Source organism: Polypterus senegalus, chromosome 3 (assembly GCF_016835505.1).
Source record: "Polypterus senegalus isolate Bchr_013 chromosome 3, ASM1683550v1, whole genome shotgun sequence".
Classification (NCBI taxonomy): domain Eukaryota; kingdom Metazoa; phylum Chordata; class Cladistia; order Polypteriformes; family Polypteridae; genus Polypterus; species Polypterus senegalus.
Genome location: NC_053156.1, coordinates 181,581,125 through 181,593,637, shown reverse-complemented (window position 1 = coordinate 181,593,637; position 12,513 = coordinate 181,581,125). Strand labels below are relative to the sequence as shown.

General features: G+C 34.9%; 1 protein-coding gene across 2 annotated transcripts in view; it reads left to right on the top strand.

Moving 5' to 3' along the window:
* LOC120525727 (WD repeat-containing protein 26) overlaps positions 1–12,513 on the top strand; it is a 199,686-nt gene that overhangs the window by 123,527 nt on the left and 63,646 nt on the right. For both annotated transcript variants that reach the window (XM_039748275.1, XM_039748274.1), the window contains exons 9-11: positions 6,466–6,585; positions 7,148–7,293; positions 9,494–9,572. In XM_039748275.1, coding sequence (XP_039604209.1) covers positions 6,466–6,585; positions 7,148–7,293; positions 9,494–9,572 — 345 coding nt within the window. The remainder of the gene's footprint in view (positions 1–6,465; positions 6,586–7,147; positions 7,294–9,493; positions 9,573–12,513) is intronic.

Here is a 12,513-nt window from a genome sequence, read left to right as displayed (position 1 = left end):
GTCTAGATAAGAATAGGCCATTCAGCCAAACAAAGCTTGCTAGTCCTATCCACTTGATTCTTTCAAAATGACCTGGTTAAGTTTTTAAAGTCCCTAGAGTACTAAAAATTACCAAATTTCTTATTCCATATGTCTATGGTTCTCTGTGTTAAAAAAAAAACAAACTTATGTTCGAAATTTACCCTTAATAAATTTACAATTTTGTCCCTGTGTTCTTGATCATGATGCACCAACATTGATGGACTGAAAGCCAGAAGTCTACATGACCATCATCATCAGGTCCTTCCATGAAAACCCTAAATACAAAGAGGACTGTTTGACTTATGTTAGGTAGATTGCCCAGAGGGGACTGGTCGGTCTCTTGGTCTGGAACCCCTACAGATTTTATTTTTTTCTCCAGCCTTTGGAGTTTTTTGTTTTCTCTGTCCACCCTGGCCATCGGACCTTACTCTTATTCTATGTTAATTAAGGTTGACTTATGTTTATCTTTTATTGTGTCTTCTATTTTTCTATTCATTTTGTAAAGCACTTTGAGCTACATTTTTTTGTATGAATATGTGCTATATAAATAAATGTTGATTGATTGATTGATGAGATCTCCTTTTAAAATAACAGTCTTGACCCAATGTACTAATACACTTCAGAATTTTAAACACATTATGTCTTCTCTTAATCTTATTTGGTTAAACTGAAAAGTCTCACCTCTTTTAATCTTCATAATGCATTGCCTGCAGCCCTGGAATAAGCCTTTTAGCTCTTGTCTGGACTTTTTCAAATGCTACTATGTTCTTTTTGGAGACTAAAACTGTACATAGTGCTTCACTTGAGGTATAACCAGCATGTACTAAAGCTTGAGCATAACCTCCTTGGACTTGTACCCTACACACTGTGCTATATAACCTAAAATTCTGTTAGCCCTCCTGATGGCTTTTGAACACTGTCACAGTTGATAGTGTGGAGTCCACTATGACTCAGAAACCCTTCTCATAAGGTTTACTTTCAGTTTTCAAACCTCCCATTGTTTGTTCAAACCTAATTTTTTTTTACTTCCTATGTGTAATACATGACATGTACTTACATTAAATTTCATCTGCTACAAATCTGCCCAATCTTACTTAAATTAGCTATCACAGTTTCTTACTCTTAAATGTGTCAACGTTAAAATTAGTTATTAACAGGGTACTTTATTTATCCACTAGATGGCATACTAAAACTCAAGATAACATCAATATCAGGAAATAGCTAGAACGTTAAACCATAAAGTATTTACTCAACTTAAGTAAATTATTCTTAACATATATACATATTATACATGAGGAAACCGTAATACTGTAATGCTATAATAAACAATGTGTGAAACACCAAATAGCATCTGTTCAACTATACTTTAGCGTCCTCAAAACGTCTATTTTAGAAACTACTAAAATATTATATATATCCAAATTACAAATTTAAACACATAAACAATATAATTTAAGGACAAACAATTAAATTCCACTTTATATATAATTACGCATATTTAACAAATGAAGCTCCTACTCTAGTTTGGTGCTGTCTTAACAGTAATCTGTAAGGTTCAAAGTGAAGCCCTATGATTGGCTAAATTCCAACTCGGCACAGGCCAATTGCAATAACTAATAATTCTAGGTGGATGACAACTAATTAAAGGGAAACTACTCAAATACTATATTGCCTTTTCATCAACCACTCTTAACATCAATTCTGATAGGATTCTTTACACCATAACCCTTTGCTTCCTATGTCAGTTTTGCACAAGTCTACACACAACACCCTAAACTCCCACTTCTATTAGTTTGATGCCCAACCTCTCATGTGGCACCTTTGAAAATATTTACTGAAAATCAAGACTAATATCTAATCCACTTTGATCAAATTCTTTACTGTATACTCATAGAATTGCAGCATGTTCTGTGAAACCTCCCTCTTCTAAACCCATGCGGACTGTTCAATAAAACTTCATTTTTTGCCATGCATTACTCAATCTTACCTTTAATAATTCTTTCCTTTGATTTCCCTGTGATGCATGTTAAGCTTACTGGCCTATAGTTGCTTGGATCTACTCAGTCACCCTTTTTATAAAATGGGATAATATATGCTGTTTTCCAATTTTCCCAATGTATGGTACCTTCCTAAAAATATGTCAAGGGTTTAAATCTGTTCTCACTAACCTCTTTAGGAACTAGAGGGTAAATATTACCTGATCCTGGTCATTAGTTTGATTTCAGCTTGCTTAATCTAAGCAGTACTGCTCCCTGTACAATTTCCAAAGTCCAAATGTAGGTTTATCCATGTCTTGCATTATATGTAAAACACTTTTAAACCTTTTCCAGTGCTCCTCGAATGTCTCCACACTTAATAGTTTGTCCCAGTCCTTCCTCCTTAGACTTTGCCGCATCTGCTCAAAATTTGCCCTACCAAAGTCATACTTCAGTTTTAGTCTTTACATCAGTGCTCTTCTAAAGCAGAAACTAAAAATTGTATTGGACGCTAGACCCTAGTAGTTCAATCCTTTACGCACTGAATTTTATACTGATTATTTACAAAGAATTAAATGTAGACAAACTTCCTCCCACAGTGGTGCTTTAACATACTGGGTTAAAAAACACTTAAATTATTAAATCTATAAACTCCTGCTGTTGTTTTCTGTAGTTTTCAAAGTTAGCCCAAATTTGCCTTTTTAAGATTACTATAAAGGTTGTGCTTTTAAATTAATGTCTGCATTGGTCTGTCTTTAACACATTACTACAATAAGGCATCTTTGCCTAATGCTTTATAGGTAATGCCAGATGTAATCACTAAGGTGGGGCTTATCATCCAATTGAAAAGGATTTGGGTTTAAATTCCTATTGACATAAACAGCAACCCCACCTCCTTTTCTGTTCTGCCTATGCTTTCTGAAAAATGTGTATTTTTATTTTTTTTATTTGATTTACTTTATTAATCCCCAGTCGGGAAATTGCCTTTTCGCATGACGTTTGAAGGTCAACGCTCAGGGTTTAGCCATTATACAGTCCCCCTGGAACAATTTTCAGGTTAAGGCCCTTACTCAAGGGCCCAGTAGATTAGGATCCCTTCTGGCAGTAACAGAGTTTGAACTGGGAGCCTTCCAAATACCAGTGCAGATCATTAGTCTTATGTCGTACTCCACCCCATCTTTTTAATTTTGCCTGGTTTCTGTTACTGCAATAGTATCATAATTATGCCTGGCTACAACTCCAACTCACTTGTTTTATTTTTTTAAAATCTCTAGTATTAAGTTATTTTTAATGTGTGTGTTAGTGCACTTAAACTTTGGGTTAGAATTTACATTATGTATTTTTATTTCATTCATGTACAGTTCTAAACCTGACCTGTTCAGAACTCCCTTTTACTCCATTCCTTAGTTTAAACAATCCTCAACTAACCTACTCGTAAGCCTTCCCAACATATTGGTGTTCCTACAGTTCAGATGTGTTCCAAAAGGAATCCCAAAGCCCTATAAACCTATACCCTTATATCCTACACCTAATCTCCTTAATCTTACCTGGACTAACTTATGGCACACGCAGAACTTTGGAGAAGACCACCTTGTCAGTTCTGCTCCACATCCTGGCACCTAACTCTTTAAATTTGGGTTGCAGAATTGTTGGACTTTCATTTTGTATGTCATTTACCCTAACATGGACAATGAAAACGGTATCCACCACTGCTCTGGCCAAGAGTCTATCAAACCTTCCTGTGAGTTCCCCTGCTTATGCACCTGGAAGACAACATACTATGCGAATCTCTTTTTGTCTCTGGAGCAAGTCTGGGCTTTAATCCCACTAGTGATTGAGCCCCAACTATCACTACCTCTCTTTTTCAGGGAAGACAGTGTGTACCCTTTACCTTGTGACGCATGCCTGATCTCTCTCACTACCTGTTTGGTCTGGAATCTCCTCCCACGTAATGTTACGCGTGCACAGTATCTCTCTAAAGGACACCTGAGAGAGGTCCACATATTCTCTGCTTCAAAAAAAGGCAAGCCAACTGCTCCTACGTTTAGTGACTCTCAGTTTGAGGTTTTGGCTCATGTGGCATCTCTTGCAGATGTAGCCCTCGTAGAAGACTGGCTACATCCTCGAAGACAAGCCATTCTCTGAAAAGTCCAACATCCAACAGGACTTCCATTGCACTGGACTCATTATTAAAGTTCGACTTTAGCCAAAAAGTTAGATTAAAGCGCTGCTAGTTATTTTACTCTTTTTGGTCCCTTAAGCATCCTTAAGTGCCTGATGTTTCTTTCTGTGAGGTTGACTTGACTTTTCTCTGTCTGTTCCCCTAACTTTGTATCCTTCTTATTTTTTACTCCACTATACACCATGTTTAATCGTTCATTTTAATGGACCTTTACACTGTTATACCCTTAATTGCCCAACTTTCCTGATTGCTATGAACTTTTCAGTCAAGTAAATTTGTTTTTACACACTTATTTATTGCTATTTGTTACTAAGACAAAATCAATTACTGAATATCTGCTATTAGTTAATTTCTGATTGTCTCGTCTCATCATATTGTGCACTTGTGCCTGATCAGCATCTTAATGCTATTCACTTGCCTTCTGTTTACTGCTTTGAAGTAAGCCGCCTCCCAGTATTTAAAATAAATGCTTTCTTCCTTAAGAACAAGTGTGCCTTCACTTTTCTACTAGCATTAACACTTGACTGTGTGAGTGCTGTATGATGCAATTTCCAATTCTATATATGCCTTGACTCTTAACCACTTAGAAATTGCTGTTACTTTTAACTATTTATCCCAATAACACCGGTTATTTACTTACAGAGTAGCTGTTGTCGTCTAATGTTTACTGCCCTGCCTCATCAATGCTAGTTTCAATGCAGATAATACAATTTATTTATATAGCACCCTTCCCATGCACAAGGCAAATAACAAGAACAACTACAAGTAACTCTTCCACAATATTCTCCTGACAATCTGCCTATTTTGCTCTTGTGCCGGTGGGGAAAAGCAAAAAAACCCCACCTAAAAGGAAAAAATACTTTAAAAATTCCCTCAAAGCAAATTTTTTAAGAATACAGTAAAATGCATCATCTAATTAGGCATCTTCACACCTCTAAACACAAAACAGTCAAGCAGTTTCTTTTCCACTTGAAAGTATGACATCAGTCTCCAATCCCTGCTGACTAGAGTTTTCGTAAAACATTGATACTACATAGTTTCTAATTGAGGACAAGGTTAAAAAAGAGTATCAAGAATGGTAAAGAAACGCCCAGTGAAGGACATAAAATCTGAATTGTGAATAGAATTTTGTAGGTGAGAAAACATCTAATAAAAAACGTGGTTGTTGAAAATCTGACGACTTTCAGAACTTAAGACCCTGATAACTCTTCTAACTCTATTTTAATTCTTAATGTCTAATTCTTCTAATCCTGATATCTCTGAAAGCTAGAAAATACAATGATAATTTTACCATGTTCATTTTAAGCCAGCCTCCATTTCTGAACCAAGAGGGTAGCAGAGATAATGGGGGATTCCGGTCCCTGCAGAATCAACACAAGTGCTTTTGGGTTCACCGGGCTTTAGTTGTCTACATCAAAACAAATGACATGGGTCTGGACTGCTGGTTCTTAGGAAAAATTTAAACAGTTTTTAGGTCTGGAGTGTGCCTACCAAGGCAGTCTACTCTAACTTGTTGACTACATGGCATGCCAGTCCAGTTAAAACTAAGGAGTACTAAAGTCTAAAATTTGGTGAAAATTTTAGATGTCGATGGCAGCAAACAGGTTTTTGGAACATTAGATCACATTTAAAAGTTGCATTTAAGCCAGAGGACCACTGTAAGATGAATTCAGAGGTTATACTAGAGAATGTACATATAGTAAGTCTGGGAAAGGCCAAATGTAACCTATATTTAAGGCATAATATTGCAAATTAAAATATTTTCTTAGTAATCAGTGAGCCATAGGCAGATGTGGAATTAGCAAAACACTGAAAATGTCCTTAATGCTAGAAATATTAAAAATTAATTTGTTTTAGTTAAGTATAGAAACAACTCACAAAGATGATATAGCTGAAGCATAAACCTCATTGTATCCTAGAGATCAGGACAAAATGTAATATAAATGTGAGTAGAGGGCCATTTTTTTACAAGAGAAACTTTAAATACCAATTTCCGGATGGATTGTATACCATGGTGTGATCAAAATTATAAAAAAGTCATAGGAGTTTTACAGCTTGTAGGGTAATAAGGACATTACATGATTAGACTCACTACTGTTATTGAATGCATTTAACAGGCTTTTTGCAGTACCCACTAACTTTAATGTTAATAAATGGCTTTTAGATTTATGTAATATTTCGATAACGTTGTTCATAGATCAGATTGTTTATCAGTAGATGTTTTGTTTATTTAGTTGTAATTTACATCTAAATCTTACTTTTTTTTTGTTTGTTTTTTTCTTTTAGACTGGTGAGCTCCGGACGAAAATGAGTCAGTCTCATGAAGACAGTCTAACCAGTGTGGCCTGGAACCCAGATGGGAAACGTTTTGTCACGGGGGGGCAGAGGGGACAGTTTTACCAATGTGTAAGATCTCTCAAGTCCCTATACAAGTGTACATTTATGTCTTTATCATACCAAACATTTGCCAGTGAACAGTGATTTTCAAATAGTTTTGTCTTATTTTGAATTAAATAAAAAGTCTTTTAGGAGAGAATATCTTCATTAATGCTTAGTGTAATGGACATTGCTGTTTTTTCTCTTTTCTTGCTTATGGGGAAGTTATTTTGAAGATAAATTTACTTCTGCTTTGCTCTTTGTAGACCTAATATTTCTTACTGTACTGTTTAAAGTAAAATATCATTGGAAAAGCATCATTCTTGAAGTCCTATTCCCTGGGTTTTTTTAAATATCAAATTAACTTATACTAATTCAACTGTGACTTCAGGTATCAGACACAGAATAAAGCTCTTGTCAACAAAAAGCATAATGTTCATTCCTACATAATACATTGTGTTTTACCACAAAAGCTATAAACTTTGATTAAAATAAAAAATAGGAATACTGTAACACATCATTATTGCCAAAGGTATGTCTTACTAGAAGCTGTTAACGTTTCTTTTTGGTTAATCGTGTTTTGTTCCTTTAGGATTTAGATGGTAATCTACTAGACTCTTGGGAAGGTGTGAGAGTTCAGTGTCTCTGGTGCTTGACTGATGGCAAAACTGTTTTGGCTTCTGACACACATCAACGAATTAGAGGCTATAATTTTGAAGACTTAACTGATAGAAACATGTAAGTAAGCATTGTCTAAATGCTCATTTATTTTTTTCTGTATATTCATATTGTTTAGTACAAGAATGTTAAGATGATGCCTTCTTTGAAATGAATATAGAATTTTACAATAGTTTTGTCCAAGTGTTTTTATACTGTTGTGCCCCATAAACTGTTGCAGTACCTTAAATATGGAGGATGTTTTTTGGAATCTCTGGCTTTACTATTACATTGCGGAAAATAATAAATCAAATTATTATACCCAATATTGTCTTCTAACAGTAAGTTTACACCAACACCTGTTTTGTTTTAGATCATTATGAGAATGCATCTCTTTCCAAGTGACTTCTAATAAAGTTCTGGTCTTTATTTTATAATATTGCAGTATAGGGCTTTCCTTCATAGTATGACTACTGAGAATTTATACAGTTTCTAATGACTGCATATAAAAAGGTATAATTTGAGATTAGTTATTCACACATGTAAAAGTACCTCTAGTAACAATAACATTTGCCAATTTATATAATAAATTATGCAATTAATATTCTGAACACGCACCAAAATGTCTGTAAAAAAAGAAAATTAAAAAGAAATAAATTTGTACTTTGCTGTCACAGTGAGGCACTATGCAGACGTATTTCTGTTGGTATAAAGGAGCACAAGTAGCGTTTTTTGACACACTCCTGCTGAATAATTTACTTGCTAAAAGTTCTCTGTGTTAGCGTGTCAGAGAGTAAGTATGTGCAGCATTGTTCATAATGACACTCAGTTTGTTTTAATTCTGTCCTTTGCTAACATCTCCAGGGGTTCCAAAGTGCGTCCTATAACTGAGCTTGCCCTTTTAATTTGCCTGTTGATTTGGTGGACCTCTCTTTAAATTTTTCAGTTTTCAAAGTTTTCAGCCTAGCACACCACAGCATAGAACAGAATTTTACAAGATGTTAAGAATGTCTCTTCCCACATTAAAGGGGTACAGTCTCCTAAGGAAAAAGGGCCTGCTCTGACCATTCTTATTTTACTTGTATTGTCAGACCAGTCCAACCTGCCATTATGGAACTTTGGTTTCTTCAAATCCAGCTTTAGGCAAAGATCAGTCATAAGTTTTTGTTTTTGAACTGTGGAGTCCTTCTTCTTTGTAGTAGCCAGAGCATTGTTCTATGCTGTGGTCTCCTTGAGAAACAACTTGAATTCAAAAGATGCAGAATGATTAAAGAAACTTGTCAGGAAAACCTGCACAATCAGAGGGTTAACCCTGGATTCAATGGAAGCTGTTGTGGAAAAGGGAATGGTGGCAAAATTAGATGCCAACAGGAGAATCTTCTGCAGGAAAGAATAAGCATATTTAGCCACCATCTCATTCCTCCATGATGTGCTAAGAAATATCTCTGATCTTTTCTGCCTGCTGCAATCTGGCAATTCAATTCTTCCACCTGATGTTCCAAGTTCATTTTACATTTTCTGCGCAATATTCCTTTATTGATTTGATTGATACATTTATTTATGAATCTATTGATTAGTTGTATTCTCCTATGAGTCTGTATCATTTTTAAGTTAATGATGCTGTTTATAATCCCTTTGAGATTAACAATAGTTTATTGAATCCAATTGAATCTAATTATTTTTCATCTTTCTACCTTATTCTGAAGATGTTTTTGATAGTTCCAAAAAGCAGCAAACGTTTTAATAAAATGGTGAACTATGGAGGCAGAAACACCATGGTCCCTGGAGGTGACCTTTGTACCAATTTAAATTTTTGTTTGTTGATAATAGGTTTTCTGTTGACCGTGTACAGCTGTGTTCTCTTTGACATTGTTAAGCAACTGAGTTGAATTTTCCTTTTTTAGACATTAGTCAATCTTTCATTGGTTAATGTCAAGTATGCACTGGATGTTTATTGAAGGTAATTTTACTAAAGTGAGAATCTAGTTCTTCCAGTCAGACTGATTTAAGTAATTCAGAAGGGTACCAATTTTGTCATCAGTTTTTCAGGTTTTTTTTTAATTGTTATGGTGTGATTCTGTGCTGCTCTGTATGAAGGTTATGTAAGTGTAGCCTGTGAGACAGCCCTGAGTGTAGTTGCATGCACATTGACATCCTGCAAATGCGTGTAACATATTATTAGCATGTTCCATTTTAATTTTATGTTGAAATAAAGCAACATTTTTCTTATCCTTCATTTGTTTTTGTTCAAAAATTATTTGCTGTTCCTCCTCTCTTACAGAATACAAGAAGATCATCCTATAATGTCATTCACAGTTTCAAAGAATGGAAGATTAGCTTTGTTAAATGTAGCAACTCAGGTAAGTGTTTCTTTTTGTTTGTTACAGGTCTTCATGGTTAAAATGATTTTTTACACAAATTGCCCATTTTTGTTTGATTACCTTCCCAATTACATTAAAGCTTGATATTTCACATTTGTATAGTAAACAACATCTGAAGCACTTAATAAATCCAGAACCCTTTGTGGTTTGAAAATAGGCAGACTAAGTAATTTGCGCAGGATCAAACAAGTTTAGAGGCAAGGATTGAAATGTCAGCCTTGTGCTATAAAGTCCAACATATAGTGAAACTTCCAAGTAACTGCATTGAATTTTCATTCAGTGCTAAAGGCTTTAGAGATTGAAGAGAGCCATGAGCTGATATGGCCATAAAAGCTACAATCAAGGACGAATATTATTTTATACATGGTCGGTGGTGGATATATCTAATCTTTTTTTTTAATTATATAGAAGTAAATAATTCAGATGAAAACTAACATGCTGATTTAATTCACAGGTGTTTTAAAACTGGATGAGTTAGCAGCACTCTAGAGGTAACGATTATTACAGATCAAAATAAGTACAATTTAGATTTATCAGATATGAGGTACATTAAATCCATGTTGAAAGTGTTAGATAATAGCAGTGTTTGTTGTGGTTTATGAGAAAGACTTGGAAATTATAGTAAATTCATCGCTGTACACAGACTATTGAACTGTTGTATTATATACAGTAATCCCTCCTCGATCGAGGGGGTTGTGTTCCAGAACCCCCCGCGATAGGTGAAAATCTGCGAAGTAGAAACCTTTGTTTGTATGGTTATTTTTATATATTTTAAGCTCTTATAAACTCTCCCACACTGTTTTTATAAATATTCTCCGCACAGTTATACAGTACACCCTCGTTTATCGCGGTTAATCCGTTCCAGACTCTACCGCAATAAATGAATTTCCACAAAGTAGGATTCTTTATTTATAAATCTAATATTTTCTCGGAGCATAGAAAACCTACTTACGACCTTCTAAATACGTTTTTTAACATTATTAGAGCCCTCTAGACATGAAAACACCCTTTAGTCAAAAGTTTAAACTTTGCTCCATGACAAGACCGAGATGACAGTTCTTTTTCACAATTAAAAGAATGCAAACATATCTTCCTCTTCAAAGGAGTGTGCATTAGGAACAGAGAATGTCAGAGAGAGAGAGAAAAGCAAACAATCAAAAATCAATACGTGCTGTTGGGCTTTTAAGTATGCGAAGCACCACGATAAAGCGGCCACAAGGAAGGGAGAAATGTGAAGGTAGTCTTTCAGCATTTTTTAGAGGAGCGTCAGTTTCCTCTTGGCAAACAGCCCCTCTGCTCACACCCCCTCCTTCAGGAGCAGAGAATGTCAAAGAGAGAGAGAGAGAGAGACAGAGAAAAGCAAACAATCAAAAACCAATACGTGCTGTTAGAGCTTTTAAGTGTGCGAAGCACCACGCGGGAAGTATATCATATATCATTGAGGAGTTTTATTTAATACGTAATACGTTCTCTGATTGGGTAGTTTCTCAGCCATCCGCCAATAGCGTCCGTTGTATAAAATCATCTGGGCAAAAAATCTGAGGAAGCATGTACCATAAATTAAAAGACCCATTGTCCGCAGAAATCTGCGAACCAGTGAAAAATCCATGATATATATTTAGATATGCTTACATTTAAAATCCATGATTGAGTGAAGCCGCAAAAGTCGAAGCGCGATATAGCGAGGGATCACTGTAACACACTTTGGTGTTCAAGCCATGTCCGCAATTTAAGTGAATTTTAAATATGAAGTTAACATTGTGGAGATATTTAAAATTGTTAAATAAGTTGGTAGTGTAAATTGTTCAAGAATTCTAGAATAAATATGGAAACTGGTAAAGAGGAAATTTCACTGAAAAATTGAGAAGTGATAACTTAAGTTACCAAAAGGTGTAGTGGATAGTAATAGTTTGGATCCATTTAAACCATGTCACAGTATTTTGGAAAACCTGGATAAACTGGTACTGACAAGCTATGTTCATATAATCTAATACAGTTTAATAAAGCAAAACATTAATATTGACCTACATAATCTGGGCTTAAGTATAATGTAAAATTGTTTTATTAGTAATAAAGCAACCAAGAGGTGAAGAAGATAATGATCATCTAGATGTCATCAGAGGCCCTAAGGAGATAACGGTTAATTCTCTTACTTAATTTATATTAAGGACAAAGGTTTACATAATATTCATTTACTAAAAATTGGGAAGATTAAAAACGATAAGAAAATGGAAACCATTCAGAAAGAAATTGACAAACTAGACAAACACTATTTTTTAAAGGTATGACCAAAAAAAATTCTACGTCTATATTAAAAAGTATATATACTGTAAATACAAGATGGAGCAAAAAATGAAATTTGAATTAACAGAGCTTTCTCTCTCAATAGATTGCATCTGAAATACTATATTATTTTCTAATCACCATGCTACAAAGACAACATAGCAGTCCTAGAAGCTATGAGCAACAAAGTATAGGCTTGGACTAAATGTTTTGCTGCTGCTGGTTTATGGGAATGAAACTCTTTAATCCAGAATAGAGAAGGCTACATTGAGTTCTTGCTGTCAAATAATGCAGTTCAAGTAAAAACTCTTGACTGTATTTAAAAAATGTGGGAGAGATATTATCTTAGTATCTAGCCAAATATTCTTGGTAACTGGAGTAGCCTCCTGTATTTTTGTTCCCCCTCACTCCCCCATAAATGTAACGGCTTGTTGTGCAAAAACTGTTATCTTCAATTACATATGAAGTTGGACAGAAAAAATACCTATTTCACATAGACCGCAGCAGTATTTTTAGTATAAATATTAATGTTTTGTTCCTGCATATCGCCTTACCACTTGTTTTTCTGAGTTGCAGACTTTTAGGCCTGCCTTTGGTGTAACGCATGAAAGAAACAGATTTTTTAAATAGCCCAATT